The sequence below is a fragment of the Pelodiscus sinensis genome, chromosome 23 (genome assembly GCF_052426305.1).
Source record: "Pelodiscus sinensis isolate ZL-2025 chromosome 23, ASM5242630v1, whole genome shotgun sequence".
Taxonomy (NCBI): Eukaryota; Metazoa; Chordata; order Testudines; family Trionychidae; genus Pelodiscus; species Pelodiscus sinensis.
Genome location: NC_143074.1, coordinates 12,148,834 through 12,171,347, shown reverse-complemented (window position 1 = coordinate 12,171,347; position 22,514 = coordinate 12,148,834). Strand labels below are relative to the sequence as shown.

At 47.6% G+C, this 22,514-nt stretch overlaps 1 protein-coding gene across 3 annotated transcripts; it reads left to right on the top strand.

Moving 5' to 3' along the window:
* Positions 1-1,832: 1,832 nt before the first annotated feature.
* On the top strand, positions 1,833-21,045 carry SPOUT1 (SPOUT domain containing methyltransferase 1). Of its 3 annotated transcripts, none has more exons than XM_075905526.2 (12): positions 1,833-1,952; positions 3,307-3,349; positions 4,155-4,268; positions 6,750-6,909; positions 10,522-10,611; positions 11,178-11,227; positions 11,656-11,786; positions 14,395-14,467; positions 14,937-15,035; positions 19,494-19,596; positions 20,101-20,248; positions 20,770-21,045. In XM_075905526.2, the coding sequence occupies exons 1-12, from the start codon at positions 1,917-1,919 to the stop codon at positions 20,842-20,844; spliced, it is 1,122 nt and encodes a 373-aa protein (XP_075761641.1). In that variant the 5' UTR covers positions 1,833-1,916; the 3' UTR covers positions 20,845-21,045. The 3 variants fall into 3 exon arrangements, with proteins under 3 accessions (XP_075761641.1, XP_075761642.1, XP_075761643.1); XM_075905527.2 differs by lacking the exon at positions 1,833-1,952 and adding an exon at positions 2,054-2,331; XM_075905528.2 differs by lacking the exon at positions 1,833-1,952 and having other exon boundaries at positions 3,314-3,349; positions 4,135-4,268.
* Positions 21,046-22,514: the final 1,469 nt, after the last annotated feature.

The window sequence follows — 22,514 nt, the reverse complement described above, 5'->3', positions numbered from 1 at the left end:
ATACCATTAGCCTTCTTGGCAACAAGACACACTAGTGACTCATATCCAGCTTCTTGTCCACTGTAATCCCCAGGTACTTTTCTGCAGAACTGCTACTTAGCCAGTTGGTCCCCAGCCTGTAACAATGCTTGAGATTCTTCTGTCCCAAGTGCAGGACTCTACACTTGTCCTTGTTGAACCTCATCAGATTTCTTTTGGCCCAATCCTCCAATTTGTCCAGGTCACTCTGGACCCTATCCCTGCCCTCCAGCATATATAGCCCTCCCCCTTGCTTAGTGTCATCTGCAAACTTGCTGAGGGTGCAATTCATCCCCTCATCCAGGTCATTAATAAAGATGTTGAACAAAACTAGTCCTAGAACCGAACCTTGGGGCACTCCGCTAGAAACCGACCGCCAACCTGACATCGAGCTATTGATCACTACCCGCTGGGCCCAACCTTCTTCTCTCACCCCCTCCAGACTTCCCCCCAACCCACAAGGAGCCTATTCTCCCTGTTCCCTCCAGACTCCTCCCAGCCTGCCAGGAACCTGTTCCCTTCTCCTCCCCCCAAAGCCTGTTCTCTCCACCCCCCGAGCCCCTCCTAATCTTCCAGAAACCTGTTCTCTCCTTCCCCAAGCCCCCTCAGCCAGCCAGGAGCCTCCCCCCATGACTCACCCCCCCCCCCCCCAGGATTGTGGCCAAGAGTTTGGGATAGGAGGCTACTTACTCGGTGTACTGGGAGGCAAGATGATGGAGGCCCAGCCCTGCTGGCCACTCCTTTGGTTGTACAGCTGCCCCCAGTGGACACTGGGCAGGATAACTGCCCCCAGTGGCTTGTCTCATATTCCAACCCCCTGAACAGCAGCCCCTTCCTTTGCATCTTATGGAAAACTGTCCTTTTCCTGGGACTTCTATGTGGGGAAGGCTCTAGTCCACCACCCTGTACTCCAGATGCTGATGCCCTATCCCACTCCAGGGCCCACACCACCTCCCTACCCTCAGAGGGTCCCTCATCCTCCTTTCCTAGTGCAGGAGCCAGGTCCATCCCTGAGTTGGCTGCCTAGCAATTCCCAGGGTGGGTAGGACTCAAGCCCACCACCGTGTATTCCACCAGCAAATGCCCTACCCCATCCCACTCCAGAACCCACGCACCCTACATTCAGGGTGTTCCCTCTCACACTCCGAACTCTTCGGCCCAAGACCAGCGTCTAGGGTTGCCAGATGGTTTCAACAAAAATACTGGGCACACTTTTGATATTACATCACAACCTGCGTTACATCTTATTTAGAAAATACTGGACATTTATCTTTTCTCAATTTGTTTCCCGAACAGAAAGCTCAAATTCTGGACTGTCCAGTTCAAAACTGGACACCTGGCAACCCTACCAGAGCCTGCACCCCAACCACCTACCCCTGCTTGGTGAAAGTGAATGAGATTGGGGAGTGAGCAGGGTGAGGCCCCCGCGAAGGGGGGAGCAGGAGCAGGGCCGGGGGCGGAGGAGGCCGGGCAAGGGTATTTGGGTTTGAGGTAGATCTTACATTGCACTTAAATTGAAAATGTGATTTTTGTGGTTAAAAAGGTCAGATACTACTGAGCCAGAGCATGAGCCCAGTGTCCATGGTAACACACCAGCCCTTGGTACTGCCAGCACCATGCAGGTCCCCTTGCGTTCCCCTTCCCCACAAGTGACTGAACATCACCTGAGCAATGGAGGGCTCCCATCCACTGGCGGAGCGAAGCAGACCCTGCTTAGCTTCACGAGAGCAGACAGCCTGAGCCGCGCCGTGTGTGAGGGGGTGCTATGTGGCCACGCCCCCTACTCCAGTGTTGCTGTGCCACCGCCACTGTCCGCTGACATCCTCTCGGGCTGTTGGGAGGCGGGGCCTGGAGCGCTCCTTCGTCCAATCAGCGGAAGGCGGAAGTGGCGGTGGAAGATGGCGGATGCTGCGAAGCGGCCGCGGAGCCTGCCGGTGGGTCGGTGGCGGGGGAGGGGGCAAGTCCGCTCTCGCGCGCGGGGCTGTCTCCCCTGGCGCGCGACCGGGGACCGGGATGGAGTGAGCCGGGGCGGGGTCCGGCTTTTGGGTCCCCCCGGGGGCTGTTGCTCTGCGCGCAGACACGTGTCCCAGCCACGGCCGTGTAAACCCCGGGCTCAGGCTCGGCTTCGAGTCCATTCCAAGCCCGTCCTGCCAGCTCCACACATGCATCTGTCCTAGGCCCTGCCTGTGAGACTCGGGCCCAAGCCCTGTCGTTTGACAATCCAGCCACAGACCCGTCTCAGAAGGTCCGTGTAGTGCAGCCTGGCTGCCTTAGCGTGGTTGTCAAACCTGGATCCGCCAATTGTACACCCAGGTTTGTAATGCAACTAGGGTGCTTAGAGCAAGGGCTTGGAAACACCAGGGCTGTGTCTACACTGGGCCACTTATTCCGGAAAATCAGCCGCTTTTCCGGAATAAGCTGCGAGCTGTCTACACTGGCCTTTGAATTTCCGGAAAAGCAACGACGCTCTACTCTACAAAATCAGCCGCTATTCAGGAAAAGCTACGCTGCTCCCACTCAGGCATAAGTCCTTATTCCGGAACACTATTCTGGAAAAGGGCCAGTGTAGACAGCCCAGTAGTTTTTTCCGGAAAAAAGCCCCGATCGCGAAAATGACGATCGGTGCTCTTTTCCGGAAAAGCGCATCTACATTGGCCATAGATGCTTTTCCGGAAAAAGGGCTTTTCCGGAAGAGCATCCTGCCAATGTAGACGCTCTTTTTCCGGAAATATTTATAACGAAAACTATTCTGTTTTAAGCATTTCCGGAAATTCATGCCAGTGTAGACACAGCCCAGAAGTGTACGGCCCATATGCCTGGCTTTACAGTGCAATGTAGACGTGCCCTGGAAGGACCAGAAATGAAAGGGGGTAGCCCCTGTTTATGCTGCGTTTTGTTTATTGGGGAAGTCTGTGTAGCTACACTATGCAAACCCTTGCATTGGATGCAGTACACAATTGTGAAATGTTACATACTCGTTTTGCACTAGCTCAGTGTTCCTACCTTAAAAGTTTATTCTGATGTAGCTATATCATGGAAATGGGTGCATATTTCACTAGTATGGAGGAGCTCTTGAATACTAGAATGCACAACTGAACTGGAGAGAAAACCCCAATTCTGCTTTTATGAACAAGGCAGAGAGGATTCCAGTGGTCTCAATATTTCCTTGCGTCTCCCAATACCTTGCTGGTTGAGAGAGCCTGTACATCTGGTTGAATTCTTTGTATTGTTAAATTGTATTAGTCCTTTGAGTGATGGAATGTAAATAGCTTATTGCTTCTTTTTTAGGAGAAAGAGAAAAAGGTTGACTGGCGCAAATGGAAACAAGAAAGTAAGGAGACACTTTTTGTGCATATTGTAATTTTAGAAAGAAACCCTCAGACATTCATCATATCGCTTGAATAGCTGGAAGGCAGGCTCTTAATGAAATCCAGAATTTTTTTACTTCTGGGTCACTGATTCAATGTCAGAGTAGGCTGGCTTGTTATTAAGAAGTTGCCATTTAAAGACTGGTGTGGTAGCATGTGTGAAGTGGCCAACATGCCCAATTTCTACTGGACGGCTACGTCTACACTGGCCCCTTTTCCGGAAGGGGCATGTTAATTTCACAGGTCGTAATAGGGAAATCCGCGGGGGATTTAAATATCCCCCGCGGCATTTAAATAAAAATGTCCGCCGCTTTTTTCCGGCTTTTAGAAAAGCCGGAAAAAAGCGGCGGACATTTTTATTTAAATGCCGCGGGGGATATTTAAATCCCCCGCGGATTTCCCTATTACGACCTGTGAAATTAACATGCCCCTTCCGGAAAAGGGGCCAGTGTAGACGAGCCCAACATGTCTTCGCAATACAAAAAACTAGTTCCGATTACCACTTTTGTTGATTCTCAGGAAAATAGCCAAATGCATCTTTCTGCTTTACTCTTGATATTCTGGCACTCAGGTCTACATCCCTGATCTGATGTCATATTTGATACCTGTTTTCCTCCCCTGTCTCTTGTCTGTCCTCATGCTTTCCCCAGATCCTGTCTACCTGCCTACCCATAGTAGGATTTTTAATGTATTTCACTTCTGGCAAGAGAACCATTACATTTTTGAGTCTCTGCTCATTTAAAATCAGTTGATTATTCTGCATTTCAGGAAAAGAAGAGAAGAAAAAATGGAAGGAACTAAAGCTATTGAGAAAACTGGAAAAGAAAAGAATGCTGGAAATGTTAGAAAAACAAAAAGAAGAAAAGCCAAAGGAAGACAAAGGTAAGGTCTCTGTGTGAGTGTCAGGAGATGTGTGAGTTGCTTGAAATGATCATCTCAGCTGTATAGGCAAAAAAGTCTATCTTATCGCTTAATTTGCACAGAACTAGTATAATCACATGCCTGTTCAAATACATAGGAATTAATTCAGCACAGTGAGTGATGTTAAATATCGATTCATTGACTTGTCGAGTAACCTCATGAATTCTTATTGGTTAGTCAGCAATTCTATAGTCCCTGGGTCGGGGCCAGCAGTCAGTGTGCTCAGGCCCCACTCCCGAGGAGCCCCGTGCCACTCCGCGCTGCTGCCTCTGTATTGGAGGCAGCAGCCTGGGGTGCCAAGCGGGAGCTGATATGCAAGGGAAGCCAGTTTAAAAACTAGCTCCCCTTGTGGACTGGCTGCCTGTCAGCCTGTGCTGCGGCCTCTGATAAAGAGGCAACCGCATGGGGTGGCAGCAGCTCCTGTCTGAGGGCGGGTGTCTGAGCTCCCAGACCTGACACGAGCTGGAACTGAGCCAGGCTGCCTCCCCCCCAGTCCCCGGCTCCTAATACACTTTAATTGCGGAGCCACGGCAGGAAGAGTCTGTGGCCCCATCGCAAGCCACAGACTAAGCTGGGCTGCTGGCCAGCCTGCTAAAAAATGTACTGGCCATGGGCGGGGGGAAGCTTTTGCTTATTGGTTAATTGGCTACACTATTACATCCCTAGGGAGTGCTGAATGTGAAACAACTCTTAACAGGTAACCTTTTCTTTTGAGACATTGCCTAGTATCCTCAATGTACAGAGTGCAATTTTACTCCATCTCTAAGAAATGGCCACTAAAGAGACTAGCAAAAATCTCTTTCTGGTTTTATTGTACTCATTAGCAGAATCCTCTATCCCTCCTCATTGTAGCTAGGGATGTTAGATAGCGTGTAATTGAATAGTTGTGTAACTGCATAAAATTTTAGCAGTTACATGACTATTCAATAGTCCCCAGAGGTGGGGCTGGCAGCCAGTGTGCTCCTGCCCCGCTCCCAGTGAGCCCCCTGCAACCGTGTGCTGCTGCCTCAGATACAGAGGCAGCAGTGTGGTGGCAGCAGCCCCTGTCCACAGCGGAGCCAAGCTCCCCACAGACAGAGGCTGTTCCGCAGCCGTGGAGGGGCTGCTGCCACTAGGGATGTTAAATATCAGTTAATTGACTAGTCGAGTAGTTGATGAATTTCCATCAACTAGTCAATAGGCACTTCCTCATTCCTCCTTTGAAATGTACAAGAGTCCCCCGCTGACCCCAGGTTCCATGCTGCGCTGCGGATTTGAAAGGCCAAGTGGAGCCGGGATCAGCTGGGGACTCCCCAGCTGATCCCAGGTTCCCTGGAAATGCTGCAGAGCCCAGGATCAGGTGGGGAGTCCCCAGCTGACCCCAGGCTCCACAGTGCCACTTTGAAACACAGCCTTGGCATTTTCAAAGGGGCAGCGCCACACAGCTGAGCCCAGGCAGTGCTGCCCTTTGAAGTACCCCCTTTTCCCTCCCTTTGCTGACTGTATCTGATAGAGGGAACAAGGCGGGGGGGAAATTGACTAGTCAACTGGACTACCCAATAACCTTTTGCTTATCAGATAATCGACTAGTTGACTAGTCTTTAATGTCCTTAGCTGCCACAGATCAGCCTCTGTCCACGGTGGACCCAGGTTTGCCAGGTAAATTTTCTAGTACAATTATAAAATAAATCAATTAGAATATAAATGTTATACTTACATTGCTTTCAGAGTTATAAACGAGTCACTGTGAAATTTTAGTTTGTGCTGACTTCTCTAGTGCATTTTGCATATCCTGTTGTAAAACTAGGCAAATATCTAGAGGTGCTGATGTAACGACCCCCAGAAGACACCTGTGTATCCCCAGGGCTAGTGTACCCTGGTTGAGAACACTTCATATTTGGTGCTCTCTCTGCTCCCATTAAAGCTAATGGCAAAATGCAGGTTCGCTGGTGTGGGCCCTTTCTCTGTAAAAGGCACTATGTAGGAGTGCTTGGGAATCTTATATTTGCAGAATGGAATAGGAATGTAAAATCCCATTTAATTGGTTAACCAGTTAAACATACTGTTTAATTGGTTAACTGATTAAAAAGGGGGCGAGGAAGGAGCTATTCCGACATCCTGGCCAGAGCAGCTCCTGTCTGTGGGGTGCCTGGGCCTACTGCGGACAGAGGCTGCTCCAGCTAGGTCACTGCAATGGGCCCCTCACAGGGCTGGAGCAGGCCCTTGCCCCCAGTAGGCAGGGAGCTGCTCCTGCCCCCATGAAGGGTGCGGCTTATCAGTTAACCAGTTAAACCTTCACATCCCTAGTACCAGGTGCCATGAAAACACAGAACAGTCCTTGCCCCGAAGAGCTTACATTTAAAATGAAAGAACTAAAAGCCAATGCTGTCCCTTTAGCAACACAAATGGGAGTAGAATGGCAAAACTCTGGCTCTGCTGTCTGATTTCATTCTTGTTTTTTAGGACGTCATTACACGGTTAGCGTAGCACTTCCAGGCTCCATCCTGAACAATGCACAGTCTCCAGAGTTGCGGACATATCTTGCTGGGCAGATTGCCAGAGCCTGTGCCATTTTCTGTGTGGATGAGATTGTGGTGTTTGATGAGGAAGGAGAAGATTCAAGGTAAGGGTGATCCGTTGTCTTCCATGAAAAACCTCTCTCAGTGTTTCCAGTTTCTGTGAACCTCATCTCAAATGAAGGCCACCAGGACACAGAACTGCAGGTTCTCTCTGTCCTTGTCAAAAGGGTTGTCTGGTGAGTTCTCCCTCATTAGTCTTTTCCATGTGTGCGTGGCATTAGGGGGCAGCCGTGGCTGTTTCTCAAGCACTGAAATGAACTACTAGGTTGGATGGCTCTAGAAGGTGGTTAATAGCCATTTTGCACTGAGCCCACAGAAGCAGCATCACCTGATAACGATTTGGTGGTCTGCAGAATGAATTGGTGCTGTGTACACTAGAGATGTAAGAGTGTCACGTTGCTGAATTGGAGGGAAGCAGCCAGATCGCTGCTGCACCCCTAGGTGGGGGTGTTGGCCCCAGAAATTGGTGTGGGGGGAGCCATGTGGGGTATTGAATGGGAGATTATTGTTTGTTGATCTTATGTACGCTATTTATGTGAGTGTATAATGTCTGTGTGTGTAGGTAGGAATCTGTAATCTGTGTGGAAGCTGAATATTTCTGTGAATGTGGTTAAGCATGGCTATGGACAGGCTGAGTAGCAAAGCCCTGTGGAACAATGACTCTCAATAGGCTATGGACACACCCAAAGAATGGGATTTGTCACCTGAGGGCAGCCAGCAGGAAACATAGAGATTGGCCTCTGACCAGGTGACTTGCTGCATACCAGAAGAGGCCAGGAAGGGGGTATAAAGAGGCCATGTGGTCGATGCCATTTTGTTCTCAGCTCAGCACTTCATCCCAGAGGCAGCACTGCAGGGATTGAAGAGCCTGGAAGACCTGTGAACCCATCCTGATCGTAGGATGTGCAATAAGAACTTTTAAACCAGCAGCTGTACATCTCTGCTAGAGCCTGCATCGAGAACTGGGAGATTCGGTGCGTGTAACGTACTGTACTTTAATAACCTCACTCTCAGGCTTTTCTTTCTTGTAATAATAAACCTTTAGATATAGATTCTAAAGGATTGGCCCAGCGTGATTTGTGGTAAGGTCCAGAGGGTAAATTGACCAGGGATCTGTGGCTGGTTTCTTGGAACCGGACAGAACTTGTTTGGGGTAGGTGGGATTGGGTGCTAGGACCCCCCACCGGTGTATGAGGCCCGGGGCCATCTGGGGCACGGATATTGCTGGGATGTCGGAGGGGTTTTGCTCGGGAGGCTTCAGGCAGGCAGCTGAAGCGCTCTGTGGGACTGGTTTGTGGCCTGTTTGGAGAGGTCACCAGTCAAGAGGGCTGTAAGAAGCCCCGGATTTGAGCAATTCGCCCTGAGCGGATGCCCTCAGCTGTGCCCAGACACGGCCGGTCCGTCACAAAGAGTGTAGATTTTTAAATGAGTAACTGATAAGGGGCAGCAGGTGGGAGCCAGTGCATGTCAGGAGTTGGCTGCCGCCCTGTGTTGCTGCCTCTGATACAGAGAGCAGCCGGTGTAACTGGTGAGCTGGCTGCTGCCTTGCACTGCAGGTGCGTGTAACAGTGTAAATTTTTCAGCGGTTACACAGTTAGGCAGTTACTTGCATTTTAACATTCCTAGTATATGCTTGCTAGCGGAGAGGTGCATTTGTTTAAATAATTGCTGTTTTTGTTTGAAGTTTCAACAAAAAAAGCCAAAAGACTAGATGAACACTTCCAGTCTATGGGAGGATGGCTCTGGAGACTGACACTTGGCCATCTTTCAGAAGCACCAAATCCATTCAAATTAAGGTTCCTTATAACTACCGGACTAGGGATGTTAAATTTAGATTAATCAGCTAATCCTGGGTTTCCCAAATGGGCTTCTGTGAAATGAAAATAAGGGTTCAGTGAGAAAATTGCATTACAGCCTGAATTATTGTAATGGAATGGAATTTTCATTCATTTATGAATTTTATTGTAAACAATTTTCATTTGTGTTTGCCCCGATAAGTGTCCCTGTGTAATGCCAGCTTAGCCAGAGAGTGGGGACGATGATGTCACTACTCAGCGCTGTGCACGCAGTTAGTCAGGGGTTCCGCGCAGTCAATCAGGAATTCCACAAAATTCTTTTCAATTCAAAAGGTTCCATGGCCAAATAAAATTGGGAACCAATGATTAATCGAATAGTCGATAAGGGTGCCTCCACACAGGGCAGCAGCCAACTCCTGGCATGCACCTGCTGCCCCTTATCAGTTACTCATTTAAAAATCTACACTCTTACATCTCTAGTGTACACAGCACCAATTCATTCTGCAGACCACCAAATCGTTATCAGGTGATGCTGCTTCTGTGGGCTCAGTGCAAAATGGCTATTAACCACCTTCTAGAGCCATCCAACCTAGTAGTTCATTTCAGTGCTTGAGAAACAGCCACGGCTGCCCCCTAATGCCACGCACACATGGAAAAGACTAATGAGGGAGAACTCACCAGACAACCCTTTTGACAAGGACAGAGAGAACCTGCAGTTCTGTGTCCTGGTGGCCTGTTGCTACACTTCAGTGGCGAAAGCGCTTTGGGGAGCAAGAGGCCAGCAGGGGACTCAAACAATCCCCCATTTGCCCCGTGCTTCCCACGGTGTTACAAAGTGGCAGCGCCGCATGGAGCCCGAAGTCAATGGGGGAGTCCTCAGCTGACCCTGTGTCCCATGTGGCACTGCCACTTTGAAGCACTCCCTCCTCTTGCCACCCCATTTCCCCTCCCCCCACCCCCACCTCTTTCTGATAGACTAGTCGTTCACATCCCTATACTGGACTGTACAGAGTAAGTGACAAGGCATAAAATAGCTCAGTGCCTGATTTATAGTTAGTTTGTGATAAAGGTAAAAATGCACAATTATTGGAGCAAATTTGGACACTATATATATATATATAAACTAAGAAATAGCTTGGTTCCGTAGGATAAGTCCCATAAGAGCAAGTAGGTTTCATGTAAACTGTGAAGTGCTTGGATCTCACCAGTATGCAACACATTAGATTTACAGGAACCTGAAGAAGAACTCTGTGAGCTTGAAAGCTTGTCTCTCTCCCCAAGAGAAGTTGGCCCAATGAAAGATATTGCCTCACTCTCCTTGTGTGTCTGATATCCTGGCACTGACACAGCTAGCACAACAATGCATGCAGGTTTACTGGAAGAAATGTTGTGCTGAGAAAAGGTGCTATCTCAACAGCCCTGGAAACTAACAGTCACTCTTTACCCCTTGCACAGACCAGGCAGCAGAATTTCATTCTTTCCTACAGTTTTTCCCCCCTTTGAACCGGGATGGCCCATCTGTAATCATGCTTCATGGCCCATCCAGTTATCGGCCTAGAGATTATTAATAAGGATGCCAGTTATGGTGATTGTGTGACCAACAACCAGCCGGTCAGAACTTGGTCCAATATCACTCCTTTCACAGACCATCTAGCATGTGATGGCTGCTATAATGTATGATCTTTTCTGACCTGGGTCAGATTTCAACTGGCAACAAGGGTGAGGGGCTCTATATCCCAATCCTGTTTCTAGTGGTATACTTTTTAATAGGAATGGGGTGAGTCTCTTATGTACATCTACTTGTTCTAGAGGCTGAGTAAATGTCTTGGAAGATCACAAACTGCGTTTGTTCTCTTTCAGGACTGTGGAAGGGCAGTTTGACGGGATTGGAAAGAAAGGACAGGCCTGTGTACAGCTGGCTCGGATTCTGCAATATTTGGAGTGTCCTCAGTAAGACCAATGTGATAGCTTTGCATACCACACAGATTCCGTAGTAGTTTCATGTTGTAGCTTATTAACGTGGCATTATGCAACACATGTCAAAGATTGCAGGAGCAGGTGTTGAATAGCAGAGGGTCAACATTCATGGGTTTTTTTTTCCTCCTGTATTGGGCCATCTGAGGATAAATTCTATTCTGATTCATTTGTGTTCACAAGCTTGAGTCCAGGTACTCCATTAGTGCACTGAAGAATAAGGTCTGCCTAGGGGAAAAGGACAGCTATGCATTACCAGTGCTGGGATGCCAGCATCAGAGCTCATGAGAGCCAGAGGAGCAGTGATTTCTACTTAGAATTCAGACCCAAACTCCAATGAAATAAAAGATTTTAGCATCTGAAAGAGCTGCAGGAGTGTGCAGAATTAATAATTCCCCAATTATGTTTCATGGTAGCTTTAGCCTTCCAAGGTATGTGGTGCCACAGGGCAGATTTCTTGATTAAAGCTGGAAATCTGAAATGAAAATGAAGCCTGAAAGAAGCTTGTTACAATTTTGAGATTTGAATCTCTCTCTGAACAGATACCTGAGAAAATCATTTTTCCCAAAACATCAGGATCTGCAGTTTGCAGGTAAGGATGTGATTATATTTCCTTGATACCAGTCCCTAAGACACCAGCCTTCCCTCCCTCTGGTGAAGTAAATAGACATGGGGTTCCCACCATTCCGCATATGTGCTCACTTAGCTGGGCAGCCTGCTTGCCATTCCAGTGTAATGCAACCTTAGTGCTCTTATGGTCTGTGTGGAGTGGCAGTTACTAAAGTTTTTCCCTGTCTGAGAGAGTAAATGTCTGGTCCTCATCCTAACTGGGATGCTTCTCTGCCCGAGTGTGCTGAGGGACCATTTCAAGGCTTTTCATCAGTGTGGGGAGGGAGTGACAAGTGTAGGGGTGGGGACTGGAGAAACAGGATTAATCGCTTTATAATCTGCCTCCAGATGCAATCTGTGCTTCAACATCTCTCCCTCCCTTTTCCCCCACTTTTCTCTGTACTGTTTCAGGGCTCCTGAACCCATTGGACAGCCCTCATCATGTGCGGATAGATGAGGAATCAGAGTACCGGGAAGGAGTAGTGTTAGCCCGGCCCACCAAGCCAGGCAAAGGCTCCTTTGTTAATTGTGGGATGAGGAAGGTAAGGTCTGTCTTCCCCCTCCTCCCCTCAAAAAGAATAACTGACTTGAAGGAGTTTTAGTTTATCAATCACTCCTTTCAAGGCCAAATACAATCAGATTAGGTTGGCAAATTAAGCTACCAGTGTGTTCCGTGAAGGGCCACATCCCACGGGAGTTTCTAGCGATCAGTCCTGGTCCCCTTGTCTATTTAATTCAGTCTCTTCTCTGTGATCAGGGTTTCTGTTTATAGCACCCTCTGCTGGGTCCTGGTAGAAATGACAGTGTCCTTTAGTATCCTGCATCAGGTCAAACTCTTCCAATTACTATTTGTCTGACTTGTGGGCTGTGCCCACGAAAGCTCATGATACCATCTACATAGTTTGTTAGTCTCTAAAGTGCTACCAGACCATTTGTTGTTTTTAACTCTTTACTTATTCTGTTGTCCTGCACATTGAACTCTAGGCCAAACAAGTGCCCTGGAGGGCTGCAGGTTTCATATAGTCCATTCCCCGCTACACAGCGTGGCATCTAACTGCACAACGGGCAGCTCAGTGGTGGAACTTACGGTCTTGGCTGATAGTAGGGATGTTAAAATGCTTTTATTTCTGTAAACATGACATGTTCAGTTTACACGTGGGGGGGTGGGGCAGGTGGGAGCCAGTGCTTGCACGGAGCCGGCTTTTAAGATGGCTTCCCAAGAGCGCAAACTCCCACCTACCCCCTCTATCTCCTGCACTGCTGCCTCTGTATAAAGGAGCGCTGGTTCTGCCCCTACCCCTCCACTGCTGCAGCCGTGGGGCGGGGAGATGCATGTAACCGTGAGGACTGACCAATTAGCCTAGGACAGGCCTGTGCAAAATACAGCCAGTAGGCCGGATCTGACCTGTCAAACCACTGGATACAGCCTATGGATGCTGCAGGGAGCCCCATGCACACCTTACTCCACCTGATGCTGCTCAGAAACACGACTGTGGGGCAGGTTTTCTTTAAAAACTGAGTCCTGGTCGGGGTGGGGGTGGGGGGCTTAGGAGCTGCTCCATCCCCCAGCACAATCCCATTGGCCAGTTTCTGGCCAGAAACCAGCCAGTTGGAACTGCCTGTTTCAATAACAGGCAGCCATGAAGCATAGGGGGCTCTGGAGCACATCGCTGCTGCCTGTGCTGGGGTGGGGCGGGGCAGGCAGCAGTGTTCCCTCTAAGCTGCAGGGTAACACAGCTTCACAGGTGATTAATCAGCCTTGCTCAATCAGTGGCTCAGGGCTCCATGCATGGAGCTGTCTTACTGGGAAGGGCTGATTAATCACTTGTGAAGCTGTGCTGTGGGACAGCTTAGAGGGAACACTGGCAGGCAGGGAGGCTGATTGAGGAACAGCTGACTTCAGGAAGTCTTCTAGCCAGAGCCTGCTTCTGGCACCCCGTTCTCTCCCTTCACCAACCCTCTGCCCCCTACTCCATGTACCCATATCCCCTGCCCCAGATCACAGTCTCCCCTCCTGCCCTAGCTCACAACCCAAATCCCTGAGCCCCTTCCTGTACCCCAATTCCCTGCCCTAGTCACAATTCAACCCCCGGCACCCCAGTCCAGTGCCCCAGGTCCCAACTAAGGATGTTAGGGACTAATCGACTATCCAATAAGCAAATGCTTATCCGATAGTCAACTAGTCGATTCCCCTTGCCCCCCGCTTGCTGCCTCTATCAGAAAGAGGTAGCATAGAGAACAAGGGTTACTTCAAAGCGGCAGCACTGCACAGCTGAGCCAGAGATCAGCTGTGTGGCGCTGCTGCTTTGAAATCCCAAGGCAGTGTTTCAAAGGGGCAGTCACCACACAGCTGACCCCAGCTCCATGGCACTGCCCCTCTGAAACGCTGCTTTGGTGTTTAGAAGGGGCAGCTGCACAGGTGATCCTGGGCTCGGCTGTGCGGCGCAGCCCTTTTGAAACGTGAAGGATCAGGTGTGTGGCGCTGCCCCTTTGAACGCTGCTTCAGTGTTTAGAAGGGGCAGCCACACAGATGATCCCAGGCTCAGCTGTGTGGCGTGGCCCCTTTGAAACTCACAGCTGAACTGTGGATCCCTGCGGCATTTCAGCAGACCCTGGGATCAGCTGGGTAGTCTTGTACATTTCAAAGCAGGCACACTTGCATGCAGCCCGGAATCGGAGGGACTTCCCTCTGGCCCTGGGCTACACGCAGTATTCTGCATTCCCCAGCTGGGGCTCTTATACATTTCAAAGGAGGAATGCAGACGTGTTTATCGAGTAGTCGATGGAAATTCCATCGACTACTCGACTAGTCAATTAACCGCAATTTAACATCCTTAGTCCCAACTGTCTCCTTCACCCAAACTCCTTCCCTTACCCCAAGCTCCCTTCTACACCCAACCGCCTTTCCAGACCCCACACTTCCTCCATTAATATCATGGAAGAGTGCTGCCCTCGACCACTTTCCAAATTATTGCCCGCTCCTGGCCTAGGCGCCTATCCATGAACAGTACATGGGTACATAAGCACATGTCTAGCTAATAGTGTTGTTTGCTTTCCCCAAAGTGATCTTTTTTGCTTGTCATCTGTAGCTTTCCTGTCCATGGTATCCTTGTGTCTAAAACCCTTTGTGCTGATGTTCTATTATTGCAGGAGGTACAGATAGACAAACAGCTAGAATCTGGTCTTCGAGTCACTGTTCAACTGGACAAACAGCAGAATCCAGGTAATCCATTGCCATCCCACTTCTGCCGAGGCTAGACGAGCAGTATTACCAGTTTGATTTGTAGAACAGCTTTCATCCTGCAGAAGCTAGTCTTTGCTTTAAAATCCCTCAGCCTTGGGGCAATGCCATGTGGCAAATACAAGATGTCTTTAAACATGTTCAGGAATCATACTCAGATACAGTGAATAATACCCAGCCCCATACTCCTTCCTTTATGAGTTAGTTTCTTATCTAGTCTCTTAATATTTAGGATATGTTTTGAGTTTCATCAATGTAGAGAAAGTGCTGAATAGACTAAACTCTTACAGCCTTTATATAATAAAATATAATATAATTATAATTTAATGGGTTGAGCTTGATTATGTCCTAATGAAGAGCCTTTCAAACATGGCCAGGGGTTTCTGATTGATTTCCAGCAAAGTCTGAAGAACTGTAACTTGCTGTGCTAACCCATGGGCTTTGTTTTCAGACAGTAAAATACAGAAAGGCACCGTAGTGTCCTCTAACCATCCACGGACTGTGTCTGGCCTGTACTGGGGTTACAATGTCCGCTTAGCCTCCTGCCTCAGTAAGTATTAACACCACATTCTGTCCCTTACCTGCCAGACCAGGACAGCAGTAGCCAGGTTCATCCTTACCGAGTTCTACATACACACTTATGCAGATTATAGCCATATTGGTTGCAAAACTGCAGCACAAGCCAGGTGCTTGTTTCCTTTAAATCTTCCCTTTTCTTGGGGTCCATGATTACATGGGTATTTTCTATTTCAGTTTCCTTGTCTATATAGGGCTTCCAGTGATGGAAGGAAGGGTTGTATGGTAATGAGCCTGTACTTACCTTACTTACTCTGCTACCTGGAGTTAGTATCTTCACTCTTTGTGGATGCAGAAGATGAGGAATGACACAGAATTTGACTTTTGAAAAGAGAAACTAACAGTGGTCGAAGTGTAATGCAGGCAAGAGCTGATGCTCTGCACCTATCCTGATTAGCTATGCATTCCCACCCATAAGCCCCAATAGCCCAGATGTCACAGTTTCCTAAGAGTAGTAGTAATTCTTCCACCTTCCCTTGCTGATCTGTGGGAACTTCCTGGGCAGACCAGGTTGTTGAATTTAAAAGATTCCTGTAGAGCCACTTCTGAAGTATGAGACTTGAATATGGCAGGTACCATGTAATTGCTGAGTCTGAGCCAGATCCAAGCCCTCCATAAGAACAGCCATAATGGGTCAGCCCAGGATCCTAACTTCTGACAGTGGCCAGTGCCAGGTTCCTCAGAGGCAATAAACAGAACGGCTGTGTCTAGACTGGCATGATTTTGCGCAAATGCTTTTAACGGAAAAGCTTTTCCGTTAAAAGTATTTGCGCTAGAGAGCGTCTACACTGGCATGTGCCTTTGCGCAAAAGATTTGCTTTTGCGCAAAAGCATCAATGCCAGTGTAGATGCTCCCTTGCGCAAGAAAGGTCCGATGGCCATTTTAGCCATCGGGCTTTCTTGTGCAAGAAATTACCTTGGCTGTCTACACTGGCCCTTTTGCGCAAGAATACTTGCTCAAGAGGGCTTATCCCTGAGCGGGAGCATCAGGGTATTTGTGCAAGAACCACTGATTTTGTACAGTATAAAGTCAGTGTTCTTGCGCAAATACTCACGGCCAGTGTAGACTGGTGGCAAGATTTTGTGCAAAATGGCTGCTTTTGTGCAAAATCTTGCCAGTCTAGACGCAGCCAACAAGTTCTTCATCAAGTAATCCATCTCCTGTTTCCCATTCCCATCTTTTGGCAGGCAGAGGCTAGGGAAACCATCCCTGCCCATCCTGGCTAATAGCCATCAATCCTCCATGAATGTATTTAGTTCTCTTTTTGAGCTCTGTTATAGTCTTAATGAACCCTGTTATAATCTCCTACTGCTCCCTTAGCCCGTGAGTGAGTCCTAGCGGATATCCCAGCTTTGGGCTGGTTCAGCATTTGGTGGAAGAGTCAGTGATTTTTCAGGGAACGATACTAAGGTCGAAAGAGGACTGGAAAAGGGCAAATATAGTGCCCATCTATAAAAAGGGGAATAAGAACAATCCAGAAACCTACAGACCAGTTAGTTTAACTTCTGTGCCAGGGAAGGTAATGGAGCAAGTAATTAAGGAAATCATCTGCAAACACTTGGAAGGTGGTAAGGTGATAGGGAACAGCCAGCATGGATTTGTAAAGAACAAATCATGTCAAACCAATCTGATAGCTTTCTTTAATAGGATAACGAGTCTTGTGGATAAGGGAGAAACGGTGGATGTGGTATACCTAGACTTTAGTAAGGCATTCGATACAGTCTCGCATTATATTCTTATCAATAAACTAGGCAAATACAACTTAGATGGGGCTACTATAAGGTGGGTGCATAACTGGCTGGATAACCGTACTCAGAGAGTAGTTATTAATGATTCTCAATCCTGCTGGAAAGGTATAACAAGTGGGGTTCCGCAGGGGTCTGTTTTGGGACTGGCTCTGTTCAGTATCTTCATCGACGATTTGGATACTGGCATTGAAAGTACACTTATTAAGTTTGCAGATGATACCAAGCTGGAAGGGGTTGCGACTAATCTGGAGGATAGGGTCATAATTCAAAATGACCTGGATAAATTGGAGGAATGGTCTGAGGTAAACAGGATGAAGTTAAAAAAGACAAATGCAAAGTGCTCTACTTAGGAAGGAACAATCAGTTTCACACATACAGAATGGGAAGCGACTAACTAGGAAGGAGTATGGCAGAAAGGGATCTAGGGGTTATAGTGGACCACAAGCTCAATATGAATCAACAGTGTGATGCTGTTGCAAAAAAAGCAAACATGATTCTGAGATGCATTAACAAGTGTGTTGTGAGCAAGACACGAGAAGTCATTCTTCCACTCTGCTTTGTGTTGGTTAGGCCTCAGTTGGAGTATTCTGTCCAATTCTGAGCACTGCATTTCAAGAAAGGTGTGGAGAAATTGGAGAGGGTCCAGAGAAGAGCAACAAGCATGATTAAAGGTCTAGAGAACATGACCTGTGATGGCAGGCTGAAGGAACTGGGTTTGTTTAGTTTAGAAAAGAGAAGATTGAGGGAGGACATGATAGCAGTTTTCAGGTATCTAAAAGAGTGTCATGAGGAGGAGGGAGAAAACTTGTTCATCTTGGCCTCTGGGGATAGATCAAGAAGCAATGGGCTTAAACTGCAGCAAGAGAGGTTTAGGTTGGATGTTAGGAAAAAGTTCCTAACTTTCAGGGTGGTCAAACACTGGAATAAATTGCCTAGGGAGGTTGTGGAATCTCCATCTCTGGAGATATTTAAGAGTAGGTAAGATAAATGTCTGTCAAGGATGGTCTAGACAGTATTTGGTCCTACCATGAGGGCAGGGGACTGGACTCGATGACCTCTCGAGGTCCCTTCCAGACCTAGTATTCTATGATTCTATGAGGAATTAGTGTCATTCTGCTGCAATGGTGTCCCTAGCGTATTTACCAGAAGCTGGGAATAGGCGACAGGGGGTTGAGGGGTGGATCGCTTGATGGTTACTGTAATAGGGTCACCAGTGTAGAAGGTCAGGATTTACTGTTGTGGTGTCCTGAGAAGTCTCCTGCTCTGTCAGTGATGATAACCAGAAGGCTGCATGTGTGTGTGCTCAATCATGTGTGCTTTGTTGACTTGTGCAATTAGTTAACACAGTAGACTCCGAGAGAGCCACTAAAGGCCATTGCTCAGATAAGGATCAAAGGCGCCTGGCCAGGTATATTGTTAAGCAAAGTACAGTAATAGTTGTCAGGAGCCTCTACCGAACCACTCCACACAAGTACCCCATAACAATGGACTCTGCTCAATCAGCGGGAAGTCCCACTGCTCGTTTGGCTGGACAAAGACTGTCCCTCCAAGATACCACTTTATATACAGGTATAAACAAGTTACACATCACTCTTGATGTTGTCAGGTTACCACCTCTGACGCTACTTAGATACCACCCATCACCCTGAAACTCATGGTTTGATTAGACCATCTCTATCCATCATGCTGTCATTTTAGACCCTTTCTTGAACCTGGGTCGGTATCTATGGGGAGTGTGGGGGTACTAAGGTCTTTTTTAGTGTCTTTAGCGTTACTGAAGCAAAATGCAGGACAATGTAGCACTTTAAAGACTAACAAGATGGTTTATTAGATGATGAGCTTTCGTGGGCCAGACCCACTTCCTCAGATCAAATAGTGGAAGAAAGTAGTCACAACCATATATACCAAAGGGTACAATGAAAAAAATGAAAAAAATGAACAAATATGAAAAGGACAAATCACATTTGTCCTTTTCATATTTGTTCATTTTTTTAATTGTACCCTTTGGTATATATGGTTGTGACTACTTTCTTCCACTATTTGATCTGAGGAAGTGGGTCTGGCCCACGAAAGCTCATCATCTAATAAACCATCTTGTTAGTCTTTAAAGTGCTACATTGTCCTGCATTTTGCTTCAACTACCCCAGACTAACATGGCTACATTTCTATCACTATTTAGTGTTACTGTCCTTTTGGAATGTCCTTTCAACTTATGACCAGTACCAATTACTGTTCTACACCTGGACCTATTACCAATTAGTGTTTTGCATTCTTAGCCCTGTTCGTGCCAAGTTCTGTGAGCAGGTACCTGCCTCTAGCTCACAGCTTAGGTTTGCTTTATGTTAGCCATGTTTGGTCTATTGTTAGCTAGGCCTCAGACCAGGCCTGTGCTACATGGGCTTTTGTTTCAGGCCCTCTTCTTACTACAATTACCTGTTCTTTTCAATCCTTCTGGGGTACCTGGATTGGTCGTTGTTGGAAAACAGGATTCTGAGCTAGCTGGACCTATGGTCTGACTCAGGATGGCCATTCTAATAATGGAATTTGGAAATACCTTGGTGAAAAAGATGAGTAATTTGTTACACTGGATGCTAATTAATAGTACTGCTTCTAGATGTCACTAAAATATAGGAAGTGGTAGAGGCAATTCTCATTACTAACCTTTGGGTGAATAATTTCTTAGGTGCTGTTTTTGCCGAATGCCCTTTTAAAGAAGGCTATGATCTCTCTATTGGGACCTCTGAGCGAGGGACCTGTGTGGACCAAGCAACTCTCCCTTCCTTCAGGTAAGAGGACTGGTTCCTTGCTGCTCAACCCATCCCTTTGCTGGCAAACCAGCCCCAGGAGCAAGATGCCTGTATTAGGGATGTTAGAGGGTAACAGACTTTACTGTTTATCTGATAAGCTGATGCTTATAAGTTAATGGTATTGGTTACACTCAGCCAGCTCCCGGGGAAGCGGCTTCACTACGGTAGCATTCACCAAATTCACCACTTTTGCTGGCATTCACCAAATTGTGTTGAAGGCTCTGCCAGCTAGCCTACTAGTTGACCTTGGTCAAATCACTTCATCTCTCTGCTGCCATTTCTCCATCTGTACAATTGAGGATGGTGACATTTGACCTCTTTTGTAAAGCACGTTGAGGGCTACTGATGAAAACACTTAGCATAAGAGGTAAGTTGTGGTGTTAAAGATTGCAGGGGCAATGCTGTAGCTTCTTCTGACCTGGTACTGCTGATGGAATCCAGTCTTCCCTATCCTATAAACCTTTCGTATCTACTCTCTTCTAGCCACGCCCTCATAGTATTTGGAGGTCTCCAAGGCCTGGAGGCTGGTGTGGATGCTGACCCAAACCTGGAGAACACCGACCCAAGCGTCTTGTTTGACCTTTACCTGAACACGTGTCCCATCCAGGGCAGTCGCACCATCAGGACAGAGGTATGTCATGTGGCTGTAGCATGATGCATCACACCTGGATGGTAGCTTGATCCTCAGGAGGGAGATGCGATCTCCCAGCTTGAAGTAACTGGTGAGGTAGTGCACTCTACCTCCAGTTACACCAGAGGTCTTTCTAAAATACCTGCTCTAACAGATCTTTAAGTACGGCATTAATATCTCCCAGTTTAAACTATTATTTGTGGTGGTGCGGCATGAAGGAGTCCCCTTTGATAGGTCCAGTACAAATCTCAAGCAAAAGATTCTGGGCCTAAAGAGCTTATAAAATATCCTTTAGTAATGAAATTATTTGAAGTTTAAAAATCTAGCTGTGAATTTGGCTGGGCTAGTATAGTAGTTCTGTGCCCAGTGGCAGACCTGTCTGCTAGAGGTACAAGCACATGAATCCCACTCCTGCCCTTCTGCAGGCAGTTATTAACCTGATTTGTAGTCAGTGATGTGAAATTTTGAAGTGCCCTCCTTGGAGCAGTGGATCTGATCTTACTTTCTGCTTTTGGTTCCAGGAAGCCATACTAATATCTCTGTCTGTACTGAGACCCCGTATTGACGAGGCTGTGAGGAAAGTTCTTGGTAGCTGAAGAGGAAAAAAACTGCTGATCTATGGACCTAAAGCTACTGTCTCTTGCTTTCACCTGTGGAAGCACCTTCCTTGTCAGATGGCTCATTCCAAGTTATGCTAACCCTACACTTAGGAAGAGCTGCTGAGGGTGATGGCTGAGTCCGCAGAGCAGCCTGCCTAACTCCACCTCTTTGTGATCAAGAAAAGCCCAGTACTCTTACCAGAATGGCTACAGCTTTTTAATTGACTCTCACTTGAGACTGAGATTAAGCATTGTGACTAACTGGCCGGGGCTACTGGGGGCGGGAAGGGGAAGGGGGGATGGAAGAGACATGCTCAATAGCTCAAGCTCAAGCAGTGTTGGTAAGTGGAGCTGGCTGCTGCCTCACGTCAGCATGGGAAGCCTGTCAATGGATCACACAACACCAAGAGAGAGCCTAGAAAATATAAAGCTGTCACATATAGTGCACTGGACTCTTTAAAATCAGGAACGGTGTCATTGGGGTTTAAGGCAGAGAGTTAGGGAACTTCTCTGGAAAGGCATTGAGTGCCTGCTGAAAGCCCTAGGAGCTGTTGGCTCAGCACCTTCAAGGAGCATGGTCCAGGTTGCTAATGAGCATTTTGGATGGTTCAAGAGTAATACTTAGGTCAAGTGCTTCTGGATACCTGTGGGGCAGCTCCACAATGTGTACAGATTAACTGATGCAACATGGGGCTGTGTAACTTCTGGGGTAAGGAGGGGCCCCTTTTTCAAGTCATCCTATCTGCCTGAAGAGCTGCTCTCTTGCTGCAAGGCTGAACAGTAACACAGCCATTTAAACTGACATACCGCATTAAGTACCCCCAACAAAGGAGGTGAGTGTATATTTCTAGAGAGCTAGCAATGCAACAAGTGCCTGGGGCTTAAGTGAACATAAGCATCTCAACTAACCACCTGGTTGTACCCTACCCGCACCTCATTTAAGGCCGTGTCCACACTTCTGAAATTAAAGCACTTTAAAAGTGAAAGTGTGGCCTCAACCAGGAGCCTTGCCCAGCTTATGCTGGCACTTTACAACACTTTAACTTGCCGTGCTCCAGGGGTGTTTTTTCACACCTAAGCCAGAAAGTTACAGCACAGTAAAGCACCAGCATAGACGTAGGCTAAGTGTCTTTCACCAGTGTTAAAACTTCATCCTTTTTTGTAAGCAGCAATGGTGCTGTTGAGCCAGCTACGGTAGGTGTGCAACCCAGCACACAGTAGTTTCTGTTCTCTCCTGTACCGGTATTACCTAACTCCTTTATGTAAATGGGATGTGAATACTATGGCTGCTTCACCTCCTGAGAAAAGGAGTAGGTTAGGATCAAGCCTAATGTTTTTTAGCAAGACTTTGTTGCCATTATACATTAACTTGCTTACAGGAAGTGGAGTGTCCTTTAGAATCATGGTCAGACCTGGGTGGGATAAAGGGAGCAACTTGCCCCAGGGCTCAACCGTTGCCTCTGTAGCAGAGTCCAGGAGCCCTGGTACCTTTAAATTGCTGCTGGAGCCCCGCATGGCACACACCAGGCAGTGTTGAAGGCTGGCTTGGGGTGGGGGACACATTGCAGCATGCTCTGGCCGGTGCTGAGGGCTCACTGCCTCCAGCCCTGCCCCTTCCAGGAGCATGGAGCCAGGCCCCCACCCATATTGCCCATGGGTCCTGCAAG